The 22,644-nt window shown below is 44.8% G+C and overlaps 1 protein-coding gene across 4 annotated transcripts in view; it reads right to left on the minus strand.

The window, feature by feature from the left end:
• The window catches only part of USP7 (ubiquitin specific peptidase 7), a 64,936-nt gene that overhangs the window by 17,037 nt on the left and 25,255 nt on the right, over positions 1–22,644 (minus strand). For 2 of the 4 annotated variants that reach the window (XR_013384895.1, XM_077906572.1), the window contains exons 2-10: positions 15,125–15,229; positions 9,504–9,702; positions 7,586–7,724; positions 6,933–7,021; positions 4,752–4,860; positions 3,702–3,832; positions 3,187–3,241; positions 2,094–2,174; positions 1,904–1,994 (exon numbers count right to left, since the gene is read on the minus strand). Coding sequence is in view for 3 of the 4 variants with exons in the window: in XM_077906572.1 (XP_077762698.1) it covers positions 1,904–1,994; positions 2,094–2,174; positions 3,187–3,241; positions 3,702–3,832; positions 4,752–4,860; positions 6,933–7,021; positions 7,586–7,724; positions 9,504–9,702; positions 15,125–15,229 (999 nt within the window). In the remaining variant the exon portion in view is untranslated. Of the gene's footprint in view, positions 1–1,903; positions 1,995–2,093; positions 2,175–3,186; positions 3,242–3,701; positions 3,833–4,751; positions 4,861–6,932; positions 7,022–7,585; positions 7,725–9,503; positions 9,703–14,226; positions 14,403–15,124; positions 15,230–20,821; positions 20,970–22,644 lie in introns of those variants that run through there. The other 2 variants (XM_077906573.1, XM_077906574.1) reach the window with 2 other exon arrangements.

Raw genomic sequence — 22,644 nt, forward strand, 5'->3', positions numbered from 1 at the left:
GGCAGCCCGGGTGGCTCAGCGGTTTAGTGCCACCTTCCGCCCAGGGCCTGATCCTGGAGACCCGGATCGAGTCCCACGTCGGGCTCCCTGCATGGAGCCTGCTTCTCCCTCTGCCTCTCTCTCTCATAAATAAATAAAATCTTAAAAAAAAAAAAAAAAAAAAAAAAAAAAACCATTCTGGGTGGATTATGTATACATAGAAAAGATAAAACAACAACAACTAAGGGAATATCTTATGACTTCAGGGCAGGTGTTCTTAACATAAAAAGCAAAGAACGAAAGGCTTGATTTCACTAAAATTCTGAAATGCCCTTAAAGGAGCAGCACCCCTCAAAGAGTGAACAGAGGTGAGCCCCACATAGGGGAGCGGCTCTACCTGCAGCCAGGCCAGCATCCAGAGTGGGGTGTGGAACCCCCCTCCTCCCTGTTCCTGCCCCGCCTGGCACCCGCTCAACTCTCTCTCCTGCGCTGAACAAGTTCACACCCTGGACCATGGGCCTGGGACTGTGAGCCTCAGAAAGCCCTTCAACTGTCCAGCTCACTATGTGGAAAGAAACCCAAATGGGGCCCTATCTCCTGAGAGCCTGAGGGCCCAAGGCAGCTGGACTCTGTAGTGCACAGAGTGCACAGGAAGACGGCGGCAGCAGTTTGTAGAAGGCTCTCCTGGAGCCTTGTGGGGTGGTCATCAGCAAGCAGAGGGATGACATGATTTGAGGCCAGGGGAGGAACCGCCCAGGACAGGATGACAGTCCCCAGAGCTTACACCTGCCTGACAATGGGGGCTCTGCTCCCTCCAGCCACAGTGAAAAGCCTCCTTGTACGTGAAGCTCCAGGCAGAAGGCCCAGAATGGCGCTGCCCAGCCGTAAGCACCAGTAGCCCTAACTAAACACTGTGGAGCTCCCATCTGACGGCATGAAAACCAGCCTCCAAAGAACTACACCATGTCCAAGTCATCTCAACGTGCTCCAGAACAAAGGTCAAGAACATCCAATACCCAATGAGAGAAGAATTACCATAGCAGGCATCCAAGAAGATGCCCAGACATGCTAGGAAGCCGGAAAACAGCCCCCAATAGAGAGAAAAGTAAATCCACAGAAACAGATCCATAAATCACAGGTGACAGAACTGGTCAACTAGGACATTAAGTTACTAGGAACTATTCCTGACATTCAAGAAGATATCCCAAAGACCAGCAACCACTTGGAGAGGTGACAAGGTGACTGCCCTTCAGGGGAACATATATTAAAGCGGAGACAGCCCCATACTCCCACTATGATGTTCAGTGTGATGAACATGTTCTGAATGGACACCCCCCCTTAGAGCCAACAATTACGCTCACCGTGAACGCACAAACACATATGGGAGCCGGGCCCAAGAGCAGTGGGGGAGCCTCAAGCCCAACAGCCACACCCTGAAAACCCAAATGTCTATCAAGGAAGGTGTGGTCTGGAAACACCCGTGAATACTCCTCATGTGGAATACTGGAAAGCAGCAAAAACATCACACTATTGCTTCTCTCGTCCATAGGATGTGGAGCACAGGAAATGCAAAACAGAGGCTATATCCAACACGATCTGATCTTTATATTTTAAACATGCAAAAATAACCTGGGGGGGGGGGTGTTTTTTTTTTGCGGGGGGGGGGGGTGTTAAAAGCCCAAACAGTGGTTTCCTTTGAGAAGAGGTGGTCATGGCCAGGAAGGGCCAACATCTGTGCTGCAAATGCTGAGGTGCTTGACCTGTGTGCGGGCACGAGCCTGTGTGCACGTGGGTAGCTGCACGCCTATCACCTGGGCAATGTTCTCTAGCTGTGCCATATTTCAACAAAAACCACTTGGGGAAATGAAGTATTAAACCAAAACAGAAATTAGCAAAAGGTTGTGCCATGACGTTCAAAACTTACTATTTTTCTTTCCTTTTATACTTAGCTGGATATCGTAATAATCTTCTCTTCTATCAGATCGATAGTCTACTTCTTTGCACTGGATATAGGACTACAAATAAGGAAAATAAGATGGCTTAAGTACTGATTGTCAAAATAGTAGCATTCTTAAATCGTTTAAAATCATTGGTGAAAACTGGTAACCACATACCACCATTTTGCCTCTGAATAATTTAGGTATGGTGCCCTCCACACACGTGCCTTTCATCTTATTCTCCACATTATCAAGCAACTGGAAGAGAAAGTTTTGACTTTAAGAAAATGTTATGCTCAATTAACATACCATAATTTGAAACTTGACTAAGAAATTTCAATGGTCAAAGAAGATCTAGACTATAAATATTATGACCTTTAGCATGCAATTATGAAAACATACAAAGTCTTCTTTCTTGGTTGGGTATTTACAAAAATATCTACATGCAACAGTTGAGATTAACCTCTATACAGCCTTTGGAATGAATTAGTAATCTGTAGTGCCTTTAGAAGCATTTTTTATATTCATTTTACCTCTGTGGAAAAGCATGTAAATTGAGCACTAAACTTAACTCGTATTGGTCCACACCAAGAGATTAATGAGGTTGAGCCTGTCAACAGGATTGACTGGTTTGTCCATGGATATTTAATGAACTGGATTCAATCCAGCTAGTGCTGCAAAAAAGAAAACACACCTTGCCCAGCCAATCACCTTGAATAACCATTTCATGTTGTGTATGTGTGTCTGCATGTGTGTCTGTGTGTCTCTGGTTACAACTGGAAGGACGGGATTTTGCTAGTGCCTAAAGATGGCTCTGGGGAGAATCACCTGTACAGATGGCTGCTCAGTTAGAACTTCTGTGCCCAGGAGTCTGGACGCTACAGAGTAACAATGGAAGCACTATTCTACAGCGAAGCAGAGAGCTCAAGAGCTCGGGACAGCTACCTAAGCTGATCTGTGGTTCCTCCGATTAGTAACTCAGGCAGATGTACCAACTCAACAAATTCAAACGATGCTACTACCTATTGCTACTGAAATCCAAGTTTCCCCTCATACTGTCCTCTCCAACAATTTTCTTTTCAAGCTTTCTGGCTTGAAAATGAGACAGATGCTGCCTCTTCTTCCTGGCCTGGTTGTGTCCCGAGAAAGGATGGGCGCATCTGAGTTGCACTGGCGTGAAGCAGGCCTGAGCTTTGACTCGGTTACCACTTCTGAAAGTGCTTCACAACAGCCAATGTTAAGGAGTGCAGGATTACAGCGCAGAACTTACCACTCGACACAGCTCTTGAACGTCGTGCTGCATGAAGCTATCTAAAGTTTCCCACCTTGGAAAGAGAAAAGGAACGTTTATATTTAAATTTCCAAATTTCAAGCAAGAACAAATTAGGCAACTCAGACTTAAAAAGGTAAACTGGGGGGGGGGGGGTAAACTGCATACTCGGCCATTATTCTTCAATTCATTTTTTGAGATTATTTATTTTGGGGGGCCCAGATTAAAAGATATATTGGATTTTATCAGGCCACCAACATCTTCACAGCTTTGTCCTGTTCTGAACACCTTGCTGTGTGTGAGAGGATGCTGTCAGGTGGAGAATCAGGTCTCAAGCAAAACTCTGAAAAGAGCCTTTATGTCCCAAGAGGACAAAGCAAAAATATGGTGATAAAAACACTCAGATGGACTTAAAACTTAAATGCCTACACTACACTCTGGATTCTCCTACTATGCGCTCTTTATTCTTCCTTGCAGAAGGAAGCAGAACAGAAAGGCAGATATCCGATACATACCCGAAGGACTTCGTTAGCTTTTTTGTTCCTACAGGCTTATCGCTGTGCTGTAATTCGTAGAACACTCTTTGTAATGCTAAGGGGACGCTTTTGGATGAATCATCACCCTCTGTTGGCATCATGTACACAGCCTAAAATAATTGATTAAGAAATAAAAGTGGAATTTTATGTGAAAGTAACATTTCTAGTATCACAATGGCTACGGTAGTTGGTTGGGCTTCTAACTATCCCCCAAAATAGGGCAGAAAGTTTTTTTTTTTTTTTTTTTAAATCATGAAAGTCTTGAGAGGCAATATAAAAAAAAATACAAGAAAGTAAAAAGGAATTTAAAAATTACCCACGGCTCACCATCCAAAGAGAACCACTTTGAGTTCATACCTCTTGGAGCAACACTTTTTAGCTTAACATTACTCGTGAACAGATGTGATAAGACCTAAGTGCCACTGTAATGATCCACATCCAGCTGTCCCCACACCATCCTGTCGGGGCAGCTACGGTGCTGTGCCGACGGAACAGGAGAAGCCAGCAGACCAGCCAGCGGCCCCCCCATGACCAGGAGTACATGTTGTCTGTACTGCTCCATGCTGTTCACACGGCATTCCTAAAGGACAGACGACTAGCTAGGACAGACGACTAGCTACACTGGATGCAAGGGACATCTGTGGTTTCTACTAGAATTCTCATGAACGTTAAGTTTTACCTGTAAGTGAAAACTACACTTCATAGCCAGGGGCTTTTCAATTCAGATTGGATATAAAACTTCCCAAATGTCCCTACCAATGGCTTTCATATTTAAAAAAAAAAAAAGAACAACTTTATCATGGGGCTACAGAGCCCGCCAAAGCTAGGTCTGTTAGCTGGCAAACGTCTGATCACCCAAGTTAGCTTTACGAGCTTCCACACGCTGGAAGTGGGGCCCCTCTCTGGAGACAGCACTGTGGTACTGGGAGAGACACGGCAAAGCCGGGGGGCAGGACTCTCTGCCTGACCCTCAGTACTTGAGCAAAAGGGTGGGTGGAAGGTTGAGGGAGAGAAATACCATCCATTTACCTTTCGTAGTTGATTTGTGAAAAATAAAGTCTGCAGCAGGCTGTTCATGTAACAAGTCGCTCCCTGATTCTTTAAACCGACATAGCCCGTGTGCTTCTTTGAATCCCACCTACAAGATCAGTTCGAGGTTGAGGGAAAACCGCACAGGACACTTCCTCGCTTCTGCAGTGTGTGTGGAGTGTTCTGGCGAGACGCCGGCGTGTGGCCGACACCGCACTGCTGTGCACCATCACCTCTCTCCCACCATCCTGACACAGGAACGACGGCCACGCACCCCGCCATGGCAGAAACTCACCGCCAGGCCCCCAGGGCGCCAGGGGCACCAGGGCCAGGAGTTCTTAGCACGGTCATGGGCCCTGTCCACCCAAGTGCACGAACCCGGTGCTGGAGGAAGCGGCTTAATGCTGCCTTTTCCCAAGATCACCGCTCATAGGAGTCATTGAATCCTATCAGACTGGCTCCCAGTGTGGTCCCACTGCGTGTGTACTGGCTCCCAGTGTGGAGTCAGCATGAAATGCCAACAGACGAAACCCGTCTTTTCTGCAGTCATACACATAAAGCTGAGACAGGCACGTACACTGGGCCAAGTGTTAGTTTGGGCTTCTCAACTCCTAGTGCTTTTTCCCTAGTCTACGGTGGGGGTTGCTGAGGAGAAGAGGTACATATTCTCAGAGTTAGCAGCCCTCACTGCTTGCTGCCCCCATCGTAACAATAAGCCAGAGAGAATGCCAGTTGAAACCACCCCCTTCCCCATCTCCCTCTGTACATAATACAAAGACACAAACACATTTGCCATCAAGTGTGAGCAACATTAGAGATGTTTATTGTTGGTTGCGGTCAGGGTCAATAGTACTTCCAGGGGTTACTCCATGACCTTGCTGACACGCTCACACGTGCCAAAGTGCCCTGGTTAAAGTGTGTGGGTGGGTGTGTGCACCTATCCGTGGATAATTTTAAGAATTGGCAGGAAAATCTGAGAATCCTACATTATAGAGGTTATTTTAAAAACCATAATCAAAGATTTAGGTGATAATGGTTGAATAGGTTTTGGTAAGACTAAAGTAAAAATCTGTTTTGATTGGGAAGGCTGAAAAACCCAATCTACTTTTTCAGTCAAGAGAAGTATATCATAAACAGAGGAAAGGTTTTCAAAATGGGGGTGGGGAGCGCCCTCACAAAAAATTTAGTTTCTTGCTTTTGCCCCCACTCCTGACATCTGAATACAGTTTGAACTCTGAAAAGGCTAGTCAAGAAAAGCTCGATTCCTCCCGAACACACTCCGGGACCACACCAGCCAGGACCCGGACCAAGTAACAGTTGCTTCTCGGCAGCCCCACGGCTCTCTGTCCCGGTCTATCCAGGTCATCCCACACACACACTCGTGCCAGAGCCACGTGAAGACAAAGTGACGTGGGCAAGAAACTGGCACCTGCCGCTCAACTTCTTCCCAGATTGCACTTGACGGCCTCACCCCTGGGCCTTGAAGTCAGTAGGGCCCCACAGCCCGATTCCAGCTTTCGGCTCAGCCTCCACACCTTCTGGATGTGCTGCCCAACCCCACACTTTCCTGCCGGTGTCTCTGCTCCTGTTGCTCTCTCTGGTCCCAATCCCTTACCCTCCCCGTGACAAGTAACCCAAGCCCACGCTTCCTGTAGGGCCGGACACTGCTCGGGCACATAGACCGGCCACCACAGAGGCATAATCGCTTCTCTTGCAGGTCCTCCGACCTCGGCTCCACCTCGCTCACCACCTCCAACCCATCATTCCTCCTCTGCTTCCTCATCATACCCGCCACTCCCAGACCTTCACATCCCTGCCTTCCTCAAAATAAAACCAGGGTGTTTCCTCTGTAGTTATTTATGAACTGGCATGAACTTCCTCCGTCCCACCAGTCTGAACATTCTTTGAGGACAGAAACCTGTGGCTGTCTTGCCAACCACAATCACCTTCCTAGTGCACAGCAATGTCTGGCAGACAGAACCCACTCCATAAACTATGCCAGGCGAAGGGGCGAAGGTGAAGTTGGCAGACACAGCTGGGTATCCCCCATATGTGTGCCAAGGGGCAAGCGCAGAGAGGGTGCGTATCTGTTAAGTATATGCATCTGTTAACATGTTAGTGCGTCTTTCACTCTTTCACCACAGCAGAGATTTAATAGCACCCAATTAAAGAAAAACTTACGCAACTCCATGGGGAGCATCCGCCTGTACAAAGACTTCAAAAGTAACTTTGTCATCATCTATAAATCCTTTCTCAGGATCAGTCACTTCCTATAAAAAATAAGAATATCCAACTTGCATGAGAACACACGAATGCCCACTTCATTCCAGAGAAAATAACCCTGGTGCCCTCTACTTAGAGGAAAACATTACTTTTTCTAACCCTCAAATTGTGCTAATTTTGCAGTGTTTGGTTTGTGTTAACTAGCGTCCTCTGAACAAAATCAGTAAGAGCCTGGTTCCCGTAGGAGGCATGCGGGAGGCAATGGGGGCTCATCGCCAGGGCACGGCCTTGAGGCATGGCTCCCGAGGCATCAGTCCCGCTTTCCAGAGCAAGGGCTTGCAGAGGTTCTGAAGAACCCACGCTGGAGAACCAAGAACTGAGGAGGTTCCCCGAAACTATGCCTCACTTGGGGGCCCCACCAATGCTGCCTTGTTGGCTGCTTAAAAATAAAAATCTCGCTAGCAAACTGGAGAAAACACGTTTTCGGACACCTGTCCCACTTAGGAAGCACACGTTTTGATTCTAGAATGAAGAGAAGGCTCTGAAGAGTGAAGGACTTGGGAAGACGGAGTAATGCTCAGATCATTCTGCGTAAATACTTGGTTACTTACGCTCCAGGCCATGAAATTGGAAAACCCCCAATCATTCTCCTTGTGGAAGAACAAGTGGCTAATGCGTCGGCTGAACGACTTCTCATCGTCTCTGTAATTTATTATCTTCAGCACAGCTTGCGCATGGCAAGACCACGACCTGTTCAAAGAAAATCTAAGCCTCAGTTGACCTATTTAACTAATGTTTGTACTTTTAAAATCACAGCACACAAAAATGCCCACGTTTTTCTTTTTTCTCTTTTTTTTTTTTTGGGAGGGGCACATTTACCTTTAATGGAGAAAGCATCTAAAAGGGTTTGGGGTGCCCCTATGCCATCTGTAGTGTCGTGACCTATGGTCTTATTTCCTTAAAAAGTTTTAAATCAGGTGCTATTTTTTTAAATTGGTCTCAATAAAAAAGAAATTTTTGCATTTTAGATACTGGTCTTTAGATTCTGTGAGTGACTAGTTTCCTGATCACATGGTAGTTTTAGGATCTGATCAGGGTGTTAGGTGAAAAGAAGAGAATGAAAAGATGAAGGCCATGCCGTCCAAGAGCCCCCTCTCACACACAGGTTCTGGGGCAGGGCTGTGCTGGGCACCAAATCCCAGCCACAGAAGTGTCCCCACTACTGTCAAGTTGGGCACAGATCACTAAAGGGCCTCTAGAGCAGTATTTGAAAACCAAAAAGATCCGGCCCTCTAAAGGTCCGCTAAGGACCTGGTGCTAAAGGAGAACTGCCCAGAAGCAACATGGCAAGACAGTTCCGAATCCATGTCAGCGCAGACGCGCGCGGCTCAGCGGAAAGAGCCGATGTTGGCATTTTTGCTGCTGCGGGCGCAGGCCGCCTGTACTGCACACAGACAGCTCACTGTTCTCTCAAACTACTGTCAGGCTAAAGTTGTCTGTCAGACTACAGTGTAGCCCAAATACTCACCAGAAATCAGATCATAATGTGAACATGGGAAGAAAAAATTTAACCTACATACAGGCCCTGGCAGCAGCACATAATCACGTGTGCATTTCTTATATAGTCACGTAAAAAAAACCAAGGAAATGCACTATGTTCCCTGGAACCTGGACAGAGCAGCGAGGGCCAGAGCCCTTGGGCAATAGCCTTCATGAGTGCTCTAAAGGGCCTCAGTCTGGGGGTGACTGGACAGACATGGGCCAAGAAAGCAGCCTTCTCATGGGCTCCTCGACATGGAACGAGAAGGACAATGGGGGACAAGTGACCCTCTCAAACCATATCAACTAAGCTTCTGATAGATGCTGAACAGTGACAGTTTTTAATTAAGGGAAGAATCAAACTTTTGAGAATGAATCAATAGGTAGAAAATGTGAAGCCTCTTATCTTTGGTTTCATCTGAATAAAGGGACCATGGAGACTTTTCTCAATTTGAAGACATTTTATTGCACACTTCTTTTTAAAAAATTATAGGAACAAAACAATTTTCTTAAAATAAGCTGGAGAGGCTCCTGTTATAAAGCCCTCAAAGGTTTTGATTCCAACTTTCTGATTTAACACAGAGGAACTGGTTGACACACCAAAGGGGAAGCTGCAGGACCTGAGGGATCTTCCTTAACTACAGTTGTCCTCTCAGGCAGTTTCTGGGAGGACGGGAAAGCCCGCAGTCCAGCGGTGAGCCAGGCCACATGGGCCCCAATTCCATGTTCCATGGGCTGGTAGATTCTAACATGTGAACTTTTGTGTTTTTAGTTGCAACACACACCTTTTCTAGTTTGGATAGAATACCTACCAGTGAATTTTAAAGAGGGAAATGTATGTCACCGAATGTAATGTCAAAAGGGCTATGCAGAGGCAGCAAGGAAATTCAAAACTGTTAAGTTCAGAGAGGCCGATCAGATCGGGCCTCCGATCGATCACGTAGCGTAACTATTTGTGGGTTTGTAATCGCATCATTTAAACTGTCTTACGTGGAATCAGATTCAGCATTGCACTGGAGAAAGAATCCTACGCTTTTTTGGTGTGGTCTGTCTGGATAAAAGCGTGGCATCACCATAATCTTCCATGGCAGATTTCGCACAAAACACGGAGGGCTAAGGACCGACTCACTCAGTCTGCTGAAGCGCTCCACAGTGAACTGAAACGTGGCCTCGGAGCGCCAACTCGTGTCTGCAAGAAAAGGCCACATCAGTCACAGGGCTTGGACATTGGGAGACAGCACCGACGGCCATGGGACACCGCGTGGGACCACCACCAACTGCGGGCGACCCGAATGCGAGAGCCTGACTCTGAGGGAAGTGCCGATGAGCTAGAACAGTGAGGTGACACACAGCTTCTGGGTGAGTGAAATCCCAAACCCAGAGGGCTAACACACGCCTGCCGGCTCTCCTCAATCCCACAGTTGGGTAAGAACTCATCTACTCTACTCTGGCAATTCCCGAGTCCTCCTTGGTGAGCAGACGGGCTTGGCAGAGAAGGCCTGGAGCAGCTCGGGTGACATCTGCTCCCCTGTGCCGGGCTGGGGTGGGCCGGAGTGGGCCTGGGTGTTAGGCCACCGGGTGGGCCCCGAGAGGAGCAGTGAAGGGGCCATGCACTCGCGGGTGCAGAGGGAGCAGTGCCCCGGCCACTCCTGCTGCAGGGGAGCACTGTTTGAGACATAAGTCTGGCTAAGAAGTGAGCCCCCAAATAAATGTTAACTTCATCAGTCCACAATTTTTGTGAAATACCAGCCTGGACTCCCTAAGGAGGATTAACTTAAAGAGAAAGAAATTGGTATTCTTATCCACATGAATCGTCAAAATTGTTAAATTTACTCAACAAGACGTGAAGGCCAATTTAAGGAATTAAGGTTTCCTCCAGTAGAAAGTGATGTATTGATATGGTGCCTCTCTTAGCAGACTTTCAATTAAAAGTCACACTTTCGTATTTCACCTCTGACTGACGGTGACTATTCATTTACAAGTGACACTGGCTGCTGATTAGCCCTGACAACCTCAGCAGTGTCCAGATGGATGCTTCTCAAAGTCATGTGAAGGAGCAGCCCTCCCCAGGTCACCGCGCCAATCTTACCGGCTGGCACTTTTATAAAACATCAGGAAGCTGCTACAACGAAGTCAAACTTCTATACAAGTCTCTAAATGCTTGCTCTCCGTTTCAGTACCTATCTGATTGCAGAAGGGCTACAGTTCACAGGGTGGCAGGTCAGGAGCCATATCTCAGAGAGACACAGTAGGTCTCCAGAATACTCTAAGGTACATGGAAGGCATTTTGTGGCTTGGCATCTCTCATCCCCAGGCTACTGAAGCACCTAGGGGGACTCTCAGGCTTGAGGTAAGAGCACGTTAAGCAAAACATACTGCCCTCCTTCATTCTTCGGTCTCCAAATTTCCCCAAGACAACCAGGTGCTCAGGATAAGGACTTCTCGGGGGTATGGAAATTGCTTATGTTTGTGACTATCTGAATTTGCTTTTAAGAAAAACATGTCCATCAATCCTCATGAGAGGGTAGTATTCTTTACCAAAGAAATAAGAACCAAAAGTAAGCTTGAGAGTTTGGCACTGACCCCTTCTTTCAACATTCTTTATCCCCAATTTTTCTGCTACATGTAGCCCTGCTCATGTAGAGCTACAGCCCTTCAGAAACAAGGGCTGCTCAGGAGGTGTGAGTCCTACCTAAGAGATGCAGCATGTACTCAAGCATCATTAAGTGGTAGGTATGACCTCAACCCCTTTGAGGGGCAAAAAGATAGAAAAGGCAAGAGATAGGTTCAAGGTCATGTCTTAGACTGGCTTAGCCACTATTTCACAGACTCAAATCACATGTGAGCAGCATTTCAATTCTGCAAGGTAGGCAAGTGCAGATGTACTCCCACTTTACAGATGAGGAAACTGAGGCTTGCTGAAGCTAAGTGGTTTATCTTATCTGAGGTGTTTCACAAAATGAGCACAGCAGGTTTTGGGACCTGAGATCTGTGGCACCTTAACAGTGACCTTGCCTCTGGTAAGTAAAATGTCATATCCCAGAGTTTAATATTCCCCAAAAGCAGATCTCAATAAAACTGGTCCTCTTTTTTGGGGACCAAAGAACTGCAATTAACCAAATAAAAATCACCTCAGGGCATGTACTCATGAGATCCTAAAGTGTTCAGTGTTCCCAAGTTCTGCCTCTCTTCTAACTCACCCATTTGTTTTCAGATACAATTCCACTCTCTGTACGATTACATTTTTACAGACAAAAGTCAAAGCCCATCAGAAATGCTTTTTGTTTTACCCCACTTCAGTCAAATTCCAAAATTAATCTTAAATATCAAATAGGCCCAAACAAAACTCAGCATGGTACCGAATCCACAAGATGGCAGGCCCTTCCTTCAGAGGCAGAGAGAGGTTCAGGAGCCCATGCCTGGCACCATCCTGCCTCACAGAGCTCAGCTCACACAAATGGATGTGAGCTAGATGTGAGATTCCACCTCACATTCAAGGCACACCCTTAGGACAGACTTACTTCTGAAAAATGCCAACCAGGACATTTAACATGAGATTTCATGCGAATAAAAATGTCACCTTATGGCTCTCAACTCTTTTTAAACTAATTACATAAATGAAAAATAACATTATATACCAAAAGGTCAAGACAGGAGGGCCTACAAAAAAGCAGAGCAGACTTGAAACCTATCTTTGGCAGAAAGACCTGGCCTGATCACACTCCCATGAGGAATTACGGGAGCCATAAACATCTTTGCCCAAGAAAAGAGATAAAAGGTACTCCAAGATCCTATTTTTGCAACTTCCCTGTGTCTATATATAATTACTTCAAAATTAAAAAAAAAACTTAAAGCAGTACACTTGAGATTCTGAAGGATGCCCCACATCCTGCAGAATTAGTGTTTCATCCAAACAGAGACTCTATAACCTGCCTGAATGCTGAATTTAGTGCATTACTCCATGCCTCTTTTTATTGACAAGGACAGGATGAGGAGTTTCTGCTACCTGCGGTCACCATACATTCTCAACATAAAAACTTGGTTACCCTCCACCTCCACTCTTGCCCTTACAGAGCAGCGTCCACCGTGCCCTTTGTACTCCAACCTTATCTTCCCAGGGCAAAGGCCAATGTAACAGACTAGGATCCAGTTGCATGAAAAAGGTAGAGGAAGATACAATCTTTTGTTTTAAATCAGAAGATTAGCTTAAAGAGTCCCCAAATGGCGCTCTTGCAGTTAATTTTATCAAACCTCAATTTTTTATTCTTTGCAAGTCCTAGTTGGCCCTCAGAAATTACTTTTGTTTCATGGGTACTGACAATCTACATTTGCAGAGGCTGCATTTACTCTAAAACTTCTCATCATTATCTAAGGAAAAACTGAGTAAGAAACCAAAATCAAAGTAGCATAGTAAGTGCAACCAGAAAACGACTCTGACTCTTGCTCATAATTCCATTAATAGGACTTTTAAATACGGCTCTATCTCAACCAAATTCCTGCCTGTGCTGTCAGCTACTTAACTTTTGTAGAGAAACTGCCCTCCCAAAAAAGGCCCTTCTGCCCAGTAGATATAAGCCTAATCCAATATTTCCCAGATTGCATGCCCTATTTTACAATGTCAAAAGCAGATTCAGCAAAGGGGGTTCTAAAGTTCAGTGTTGGGGAATCACTAACAAAACGAGTCTTTTGGAAAAAGATTTTAAGGTGTGGACAGTCCAGAGAAGCTCCATGATATGGACATTTGCTTGACCCAACACCGCTCCAACTTCCTAGACCACTGAATACTTCTCATCACATGCTAACATCCCACAGAAGAGAGTTTCAAAATACCTATTGGGATTGGGAAAATGCTGCCCTAAACTAAGGCTTCTACTCCTAGAAGCAAAACAATCTCCCTTCCATCCCCTTATCATCATAGAGAGACAATCTTTTCACTCTCCTAGCCTGGGCCTTTCAAAAGACAGCTAAAATCCCAAATCAGGAAGGAATACAGTGCCACTGAAGACCACTCTGCTTTGTCCTATAATGCCTTTTACCTGTCTGGTAACTCACTATGGGAGTATTTTCACTTTTAGGTTCTATGGTTTGGCACTATTACTTATTACTACTGATTTAGTAAAAATTGCCTCAAAAGGAAAGAGGTTTTATGTATACTATAATCTCCTAACAGTGGTTCTCAAGTGAGGCAATCTGGACCCCCAGAGACACCTGGCTGTGTCTAGAGACATTTCTGGTTGTCGGGACTGCAGGGAGTGGGCATGACTGCAGGGATGACACTGACATCTGATCACACTAGAACAGACCCCTAAAACCAAGAATGATGCGCCCAAAAAGGCAACAGTGCCAAGGTAGAGAAACCCTGCCCTTTATCTACATCTGTGCCTCATCCCAAGCCTTCCCCCCCAAAAAAAACACGTGCAGAAATATTCGTTTAGAATTGCTCTGTGGAACTAGACAGGGAGCTCTCTGCCTGGGGTAAGCCAGTTACTGCTCAAGTGACTGGAAGCCCTCTCTGATTCACACCGGGCCCACCGGGCCTGGCTGCACCTTCCCAACTGCACGCTCTGAATCACTTTTGGCATCTCCGGTGTCTGAAATGAAACCAAGAGCCCAGCAACCAAAGAGACCACACCCACACCGTTGCCCTTGATCTACGGTGGGAAGCGCACTCCACAGGTAACAAAGCAGCGGGGTTTAGACCACGCCTCTTTACCTTCCTCAGATATTGCCTCAGCCAGCTGCCAGGGGGTAAACCGCACTGTGAGAGAACTCTCAACTACGGCTGCAGTTTCTCATGGAGGCTGAACTTTTGGCAGGAGGTCTGAACAGCAGTCCTTCTGGTGGCGCAGCCCGGGACTGATGGTTCCTTTCAATTGCCCCGTTACTCCCCTGGGAAGGACACAACCCTCATGAGGATTGATGGACAGGCTTTTGACAGAACATGGTTTTATATTACACTGCAAGATTCCAGGGACTGCATAAAGCGATTACTGGCTGCTATCGACTCACGATTTTGACCTTGCAAATAAATGTACAGGTCACCTATCTGATAAATTATATAGAAGAAATGGCCTCAAAAGAAAGTGATTTCCTGGGCACAAAATGTCCATGCATATACCTCTGCATACACGTTTGGCACAGAAGATATAGACCAAAAGTTAGTGTGGGAGAATGAAACCCAAAGCTCGATTCTAATTTCACACCTAATGGGAGCGGGGAGGAATTACCAGCTACAGACAACTACAGTAAGAATGCAATGGAAACCCAAGTTCCAATGTCTAGAAGTATCTTGCTGCAGATAAAAAGGAAAGGAGAGTAAGATACACTTGTTCTGAACACTAACAGTGGCTGGGAAATTGCAAGCCTGAGTAAATCCCCATCTGCTACAAACTTCTGTATTTAAACCTTCTTGCCTAGGCTGGGGAGAACCACCTTACCCTGAAATAAGCAGGTAATCTTGAAATTCAAATCCAAAACGGGCTCCTAAATTTTCTTCGGATATAGACCTCCTGAAAACTAGCTATGCCTAAGAAACTCAGAAGTACTCAAGGAAGAAATGTGTTTCTGATTGTTTTCTGCCCAATGCAAGTAAGCAAACCACAAGTACTCACCATCCTCCATATCTTCCTCTGTGTTGTTGTGCCCATCACTCATGGCTACATTCCCGTTGATAACAGGGTTTTGAGTAATTCTTGGTGGGTCATCTGTGTCTCCAGCTTTAAAAAAAAAAAAAAAAAAAAAGAAAAAGAAATTCCATGGTTTTTACCTTTAGGTCTTGAATTAAATAAATAAAAACATATTTGTACTTCTGACGATTTCTAGTCACTAATATGATCCAAATGTGCCATAATAAACATGCCCTATCCCAAAAGGTATTTACTAATATGTTTACTACGAATTTTCATTGCTTTCAAAATGCTAAATGGACACGAACAACCAGTATACCACATTTGCTCCATTTGCAATGATATTTTGAAATAGGCTTCCTACTCATTAAAACTCAATCCCAAGAGGCACCTGGGTTAGTCAGTGAAGTGTCTGCCTTCAGCTCAGGTCAAGCTCCCTGCTCAGCTGGGATCCCACTTCTCCCCTTCCCACTGTTCCTCTCCCCGCTCATGCATGCTCTCTCTCTCTCTCTCTCAAATAAATAAAATACTTTTAAAAATAAAAATAAAACTCAATCCTAGAAAAAACATGGTTAACTAAATACATACATAGCAACGTGCAATGGAACTTTCTACCACATGTTAATGCTTTAAAACAGCAAAAAACTGTGAGTCCTAAAGTGCCATTGGACAATTATTGTAGTAACTGAAGTATAAATCCATGCAAAAACCAGAATGGGGGAGGTGGGGCAGAAGGTATGTGAAAGGGGGTCCCTAGGAGGATTGAGAAGCACATAAAAAGATGTGCTACAGATTTCTAAATGCTTGCTGAAATATGGCTTGACAAACATTTATATATAATCAAAGGCATGGATTCAAAACTCTGAAGCAATGAATGGCAAATATCATTCTCATCTCTATTTAAAAGCAATCTTCTTACACTGATGTAGGTCGTTGGCTTAAAAGGAAAAAAACAAAACAAAATGCTAGGTCAAGTGTTGGGATTTATTTATTTATTTATTTTTTTTTTATTTATGATAGTCACACAGAGAGAGAGAGAGGCAGAGACACACAGGCAGAGGGAGAAGCAGGCTCCATGCACCGGGAGCCAACATGGGATTCGATCCCGGGTCTCCAGGATCGTGCCCTGGGCCAAAGGCAGGCGCCAAACCGCTGCGCCACCCAGGGATCCCAAGTGTTGGGATTTAAATAGCCTTCGGTGGCAAACAGGGTCCATCTTTCATATGTAAACCCTCTCCTTCTTCCACATGTCAGAACAGCTCACTGCAACTAATGTGGCCCCCTTATGTTTCCTGTATGCATTCTGACTGAAATCAACAGTCTCAGCTACAAATAGGAGATGCGGTTTTTAAAACAGCTACCTAAGTGTGTCCTAGGCCTTCAACTTTTCAAAAACATTTCCCCCATCAGATCGTCAGCGGGTCTGATTCAGCACCACGGACAGCACCCTCCCCGTTCCCCTCTAGACACTCTCCCAAACCCCCAATTATCAGATTACATCTCTCAAGTAATTCCTGAATATAAACCATGTCTTTCCCCCTTAAGCATCTCAAAACACAACTCAGAAATCCTTGGAGGCCAAGAAACCAGTATTACCAAATTTGTGTCACTTCTAATCCTGATACTCTTGTTTTATTAACTATTATCAATATATACAATTAACACTTGTATTAAAGTTATTTTTAAAAACAGACGTCTGGGTGGCTCAGTGGTTGAATAGTCTACCTTTGGCTCAGGGCATGATCCTGGCATCTGGGATCAAGTCCCACATCCGGCTCCCTGCGAGGAGCCTGCTTCTCACTTTGCCTATGTCTCTGCCTCTCTCTCTCTGCGTCTCTCATGAATAAATTAAAAAAAAAAAAAAAACCTTAAAAAAATAAAAATAGAAACAAACATATACATTTTTGAAATGGTTCCTCCACCATCATACCCTCACGCAAACACACAAAAAAAACCTGGGGTTGGGGGTGAGGAAGAGAAATCCTTTTTGAAGTTGCTTAATTAGCTAAAACTCTAAACTCTTAAAACATATGTGTTTAAAAAGCAACATGAAAGATACGGTACTTTGAAATGTCTTTTATACACATTTATCATCCTAAATTAACATCAAACCATCATTAAAAATATTTTAGGGCAGCTCCCGTAGCCCAGTGGTTTAGCACTGCCTTCAGCCCAAGGTGTGATCCTGGACACCCGGGATTGAGTCCCACGTCAGGCTCCCTGCATGGAGCCTGCTTCTCCCTCTGCCTGTGTCTCTGCCTCTCTCTGTGTGTGTCTGTCATGAATAAATAAATAAAATCTTTAAAAAAATATTTTATGAGGAAAAACCCCTATGAAGCCCTATGAAATAGATTATGGCACATTCCACCAATAGAAATATTATGCAGCAGTGTTTTATAAAAGTTCTCAATGTACCCATATGCAAAGTTCTCTAAGCTATGCTAAGTTACAAAAAAGAAAAAGATACTAAGCAACCTTTGGTTATAAAAGACAGTTTGTTGGAATAAGAACAAATTCTCATTTCCCTTTACATGATAAACATTGGAAGGGCACATAAAGTATTAAAAGGCTCTCCAGAAGCACTGGTAGTAGGAGTCTGCACTATACACAGACTCACATCACATGAAATATACCATAAATCTTAAAATACTTTGCTTGATGTATGCCTGGTATTTTAATTTAGTTCCTCGGTTGAAATCTCTCCTACTACAATTGCCTTAAAATACAGTTTTTAGTGCATGACTGCAAAAACAAAAATCTCTATACAAAATAGAGCATCACACCTGTAACAAGGATGCTATGTAAATGTAAGCAGTCTATAAACCACAGCAGGTCATAGAATTCTCCAAATGACCTGTAATCCTGAAGATTCTGAGATCCAAGTGAATTCAGATTATAACTGAAACAAGGTATCTTCTTTAAAAGATACTTGAAATAAGAGTCCTTTTTTTTTTTTAAACCAGGAGTTATGGTAATTAAAAAAAAAAAAGAAAAATCAAGATCAGACTGGAGCATCTGGGTGGCTCAGTTGGTTAAGTGCCTGACTCTTGATTTTGGCCAGGTTGTGATCTCAGGGTGGTGAGATGAAGCCCTGCATGGGGCTCCACGCTCAATGTGGAGTATGCTTTGCCCTCTCCCTCTCCCTGCACTCTCATGTGCTCTTTCTCTCAAATAAATAGATCTTTTTTTTTAGATTTCATTTATTTATTCATGAAAGACACACACAGAGAGAGAGAGAGAGAGAGAGAGTGCGAGAGGCAGAGACACAGGCAAAGGGAGAAGCAGGCTCCATGCAGGGAGCCTGACGTGGGACTCGATCCCGGGTCTCCAGGATCACACCCTGGGCTGAAGGCGGCGCTAAACCACTGAGCAACCTGGGCTGCCCTCAAATAAATAAATCTTAAAAAAAAAAAAAATCAAATCAAGACCAAGTCAAAAGATCTATGGATCACAGCACTTGACTGTGTAGGGTAGGAAAAAAAGTGAGCCACAGTTTTTTGGAAGTAGGATTAACTACAGTGCACTGACAAAAATCTAATATTTTACAAATGAGGGATCCTATTCTAGTGTTAATTAAGACAGGATCATGGGGATCCCTGGGTGGCGCAGCGGTTTGGCGTCTGCCTTTGGCCCAGGGCGCGATCCTGGAGACCCGGGATCGAATCCCACATCAGGCTCCCGGTGCATGGAGCCTGCTTCTCCCTCTGCCTGTGTCTCTGCCTCTCTCTCTCTCTCTCTGTGACTATCATAAATAAATAAAAATTAAAAAAAAAAATTATAAGACAGGATCAGTTGGCCCCTAAAGGCAAAGTAAGAGAGTTCTACATTTGAACTGAGGTTCTCCTGAGCAATATCCCACCTTTTTACACATCTGTACTGGTCTGTTCAATTTGCTCTTTTCTACCCTCCTTAAGCATGAAGATGGTGGTCCAAGCCAGTAGCTGTGAAATGACAAAAAGTCCCTGGTAGGTCCACCACGTACATGAGAATCTGGCCAATAACAGGCCCCACTGATGCTCCCAACCAACTGCCACAAGGCCTTGGTAGAAAAAGTTGGCAACTCAAGTCTAGCTCCTAAGGGACTGAATATCCAGTTAAAAAAAGCTCCTCATAAATGAGTTAATTCAGCAGGAGGATTAAATTTTTAATTAAGACACAGTAAATCCCTGGACCTGAATTCAATGATGAAAGCACCCAAAGGCCACAAAAACTCTGTATTAGACTTCCAGAAATATCTCAAATGGCTTCCTTCATTATCATCAAAGAAGTGCAAGATTGGCGTGTATATGCATTTATTGCTATACATACGGTGATCCTATTCCTGAATTTTAAGTCTCATCTAGTTGGAATTTCCCCAAATGTGTTAACTCTCATTTGGTCAAATCTGAACCACAGCACTACTTTTTTGACACACAATGGTCTCAAATAAGATTGGGAAAATGCTTGGTGAGCACTTCCAAGAACAATATGGCATGCTTCAAATAAAAAGACAAAAGGTCCCAAATGTGCCAAATATCTGAGGGGGAGAAGCAGTGATTATTTCAAAATATATTTATGACACTCAAATACAATCAAAGATCATTTCCATTACTTGAGACTGGTAAAGCTTAAGTACCAGAGGCACAATTTTAATATATATACAATAGGACACAAAATGCCTTTTCTGAAGACTAGAAATACACAGGAGGCTAGGGTGGTTGGTTACAGACCCAATACACTTCCTCCTCTTCCTACTGAGGAGCCCATGCTTATATTCAGCTTCCCTTCCCACTAACTTCCATTTGTGAGGTCATAACACAGTACCTACTCAACAAAGAACACTTGCCAATTGCTATGGAAATGAGGTGGTGCTAATTCAGCGTCTGAATCTCACTCCTGGATGAAATAAGAAAGAGCAGAATTTCAATTTGCTGGCTTTAACATTTTCTGTCACTTTACAAAAATTACTGAAACCTCTCCCCAAACAGCCCGAGATGAGGGGACAAACCAACACAGTTAAGACCTCGCAGCAGCCTTCCAAGTAAGAAATTCGTGTACCGCCACCAGGTGGTGCCTAGACCACAAAGATCCAGCCACACCTCAGATTCAGTCTCTGCTCAGGCCCCAGATTCCTCCTCAAACTTTCCAACTAGTGTGATACAAGCCAGTGAACAAAACACTAGCTCAGTTAAAAGGCTAGACTATATGGGTGCCAACACAGAGTACACAGTCTAACTCCAGTTCATCTGGAATTCCAAGTCAAAAGCCCTCTGACTTCTGTGAGTCCTCCTTACCTGGTCTCCTCTCCTGGCACCGAACTCAGTTTAAGGAACCTTACAGGGGATCGATCCCTGGGTGGCTCAGCGGTTTAGCGCCTGCCTTTGGCCCAGGGCACGATCCTGGAGACCTGGAATCAAGTCCCGCGTCGGGCTCCCTGCATGGAGCCTCCTTCTCCCTCTACCTGTGTCTCTGCCTCTCTATGTCTATCATGAATAAATAAATAAAATCTTAAAAAAAAAAAAGAACCTTACATAAAGTAGAGGTTATCATGGTAAATGAGAACACTGGTATCTCCCTGCATATTGATCTCTTAATTAACAATCCCAAATATGTTTAGTAGGGGCAGTTCAGAAATAACAGTAATGGTTCTGGAAATCCATTAGCACCTAATAAGAAGCCCCATCTGAGCCTCCCCCCAGTCACCTTCTTGTCCAAGCTTGTGATTCCCCGCCATGTCTGCATGGCTTGATAGTAGTGTCTGCAGGGGCTAGGGAGGGGAGGGTTCTCTCGTCTCCACATCAGAGTGACTGCATAGAATCTCTAGGAGCTCCACCTCAGCATTCTTTTTGTTAAAGCCCCCTCCCCCCACACACACACTCAATTCTTGGGTTCAGGACAAGGAATATATTCAAGCAATCTCATCAATTTAGATAATCACTTCCAAAAGGCAAAGTGGTCCAGAAACAGAAAGAGGATGTTAATGGGGAAAAAAGTCGACAGTGGGGTTACTATTACTAGGTTCCTCAGCTGCTGCTGTGGGTCCCTAACAGCGTGGGAACCTGGCTGAGGGGAACACAGACCTAGAGCTCATGTAGTACCTCTCTCCTGTAAACCCAGAATTCATCCAAAAGTGAAAGTTTACTTGAAAGAAGACAAAACAGAAAACCCTTAAGCATAAGAAGCAAGGAATGTAACTGATATTAAATTTTTATGTGGAAAATCTAGACATGAAGCATCCACCTCAGCAGCCTGCAATTCTCACACAATTCAAGGGAGAAAAGAGCCGCCTGAGAGCGAGCGTGGTCTGTGCTGGAGCAGGGCAGCAGAGGAAACAGGATGTCAAGTCTGCTGGAGTGTTTCATGAATCTGTAAAACTCCATTTACTTACTGAGCCCCCACTGAGTGCCAGGCCCAGTGCAGACATTCTCAGGTAACAACCACAAGCTCCCTTTACCAGTGGACTCACTGGCTTCAGGCTACAGCTGGACATGAGGGGCACTGTCCCCAGGGGAGCCCCGTCCACATTCTTGGCTCTTCCTCCAGAAGACCAGCTCTGCCCACGTGGTCTGTCCTCCAGAAGGAGTGCTCACTTCTTAGATACAGTACATGTTAGATGGAGCCCCCAAATGAACCCAGAGGCACCAGGCAGGAAGAAATAAAGTAAAAAGTCCTGAGGAAAGAGGCATGGTGCTGTTTTCTTTTTGCCGTTGTTGTTTATTTAAAAGAAAGGGGGGGGGGGATCCCTGGGTGACTCAGCGGTTTAGCGCCTGCCTTTGGCCCAGGGCCTGATCCTGGAGACCTGGGATCAAGTCCCACGTTGGGCTCCCCGCATGGAGCCTGCTTCTCCCTCAGCCTGTGTCTCTGCCTCTCTCTCTGTGTCTCTCATGAATAAATAAATAAAAAATCTTAAAATAAAATAAAAGAGAGAGAGAGAGAGAGCTGGGGAGGGGGGGCCAGCGGGAGAGAGAGAGAGAAGATCAAGCCAACTCCCTGCTAAGTGCAGAGCCCAGTGCAGGACTCCATCTCATGACCCTGAGATCATAACCTGAGCTGAAACCAAGAGGCAGATGCTGACCTGACTGAACCACCCAGGCACCAGGGCCTGATGCTGTTTTGAAGGCTGAATTTCTTGATATGCTTTTTTAAGTGTCTACTCCCAACATAACCTATACTCCTACAAATTTCTACTAGATCACCCTGACTTAATTCTGTATTAAACATACTGTTGACGGATTCCTGGGTGGCTCTGCCTTCAGCTTACCGCGCGATCCTGGGGTCCTGGGATTGAGTCCTACATTAGGCTCCCCGCATGGAGCCTGCTTCTTTGGCTACCTATGTCTCTGCCCGTCTCTCTCGTGAATAAATGTTTAAAAAAAAAAAAAAAAAACCAACATACTGTTGAGATAACTGTGGATAACTGTTGAGATAACTATTTTTTTAAGATCTTATTTTTTTTTAAAGATTTTATTTATTTATTCATAGAGACACAGCTAGAGAGAGAGGCAGAGACACAGGCAGAGGGAGAA

The sequence above is a fragment of the Canis aureus genome, chromosome 8 (genome assembly GCF_053574225.1).
Source record: "Canis aureus isolate CA01 chromosome 8, VMU_Caureus_v.1.0, whole genome shotgun sequence".
NCBI lineage: Eukaryota > Metazoa > Chordata > Mammalia > Carnivora > Canidae > Canis > Canis aureus.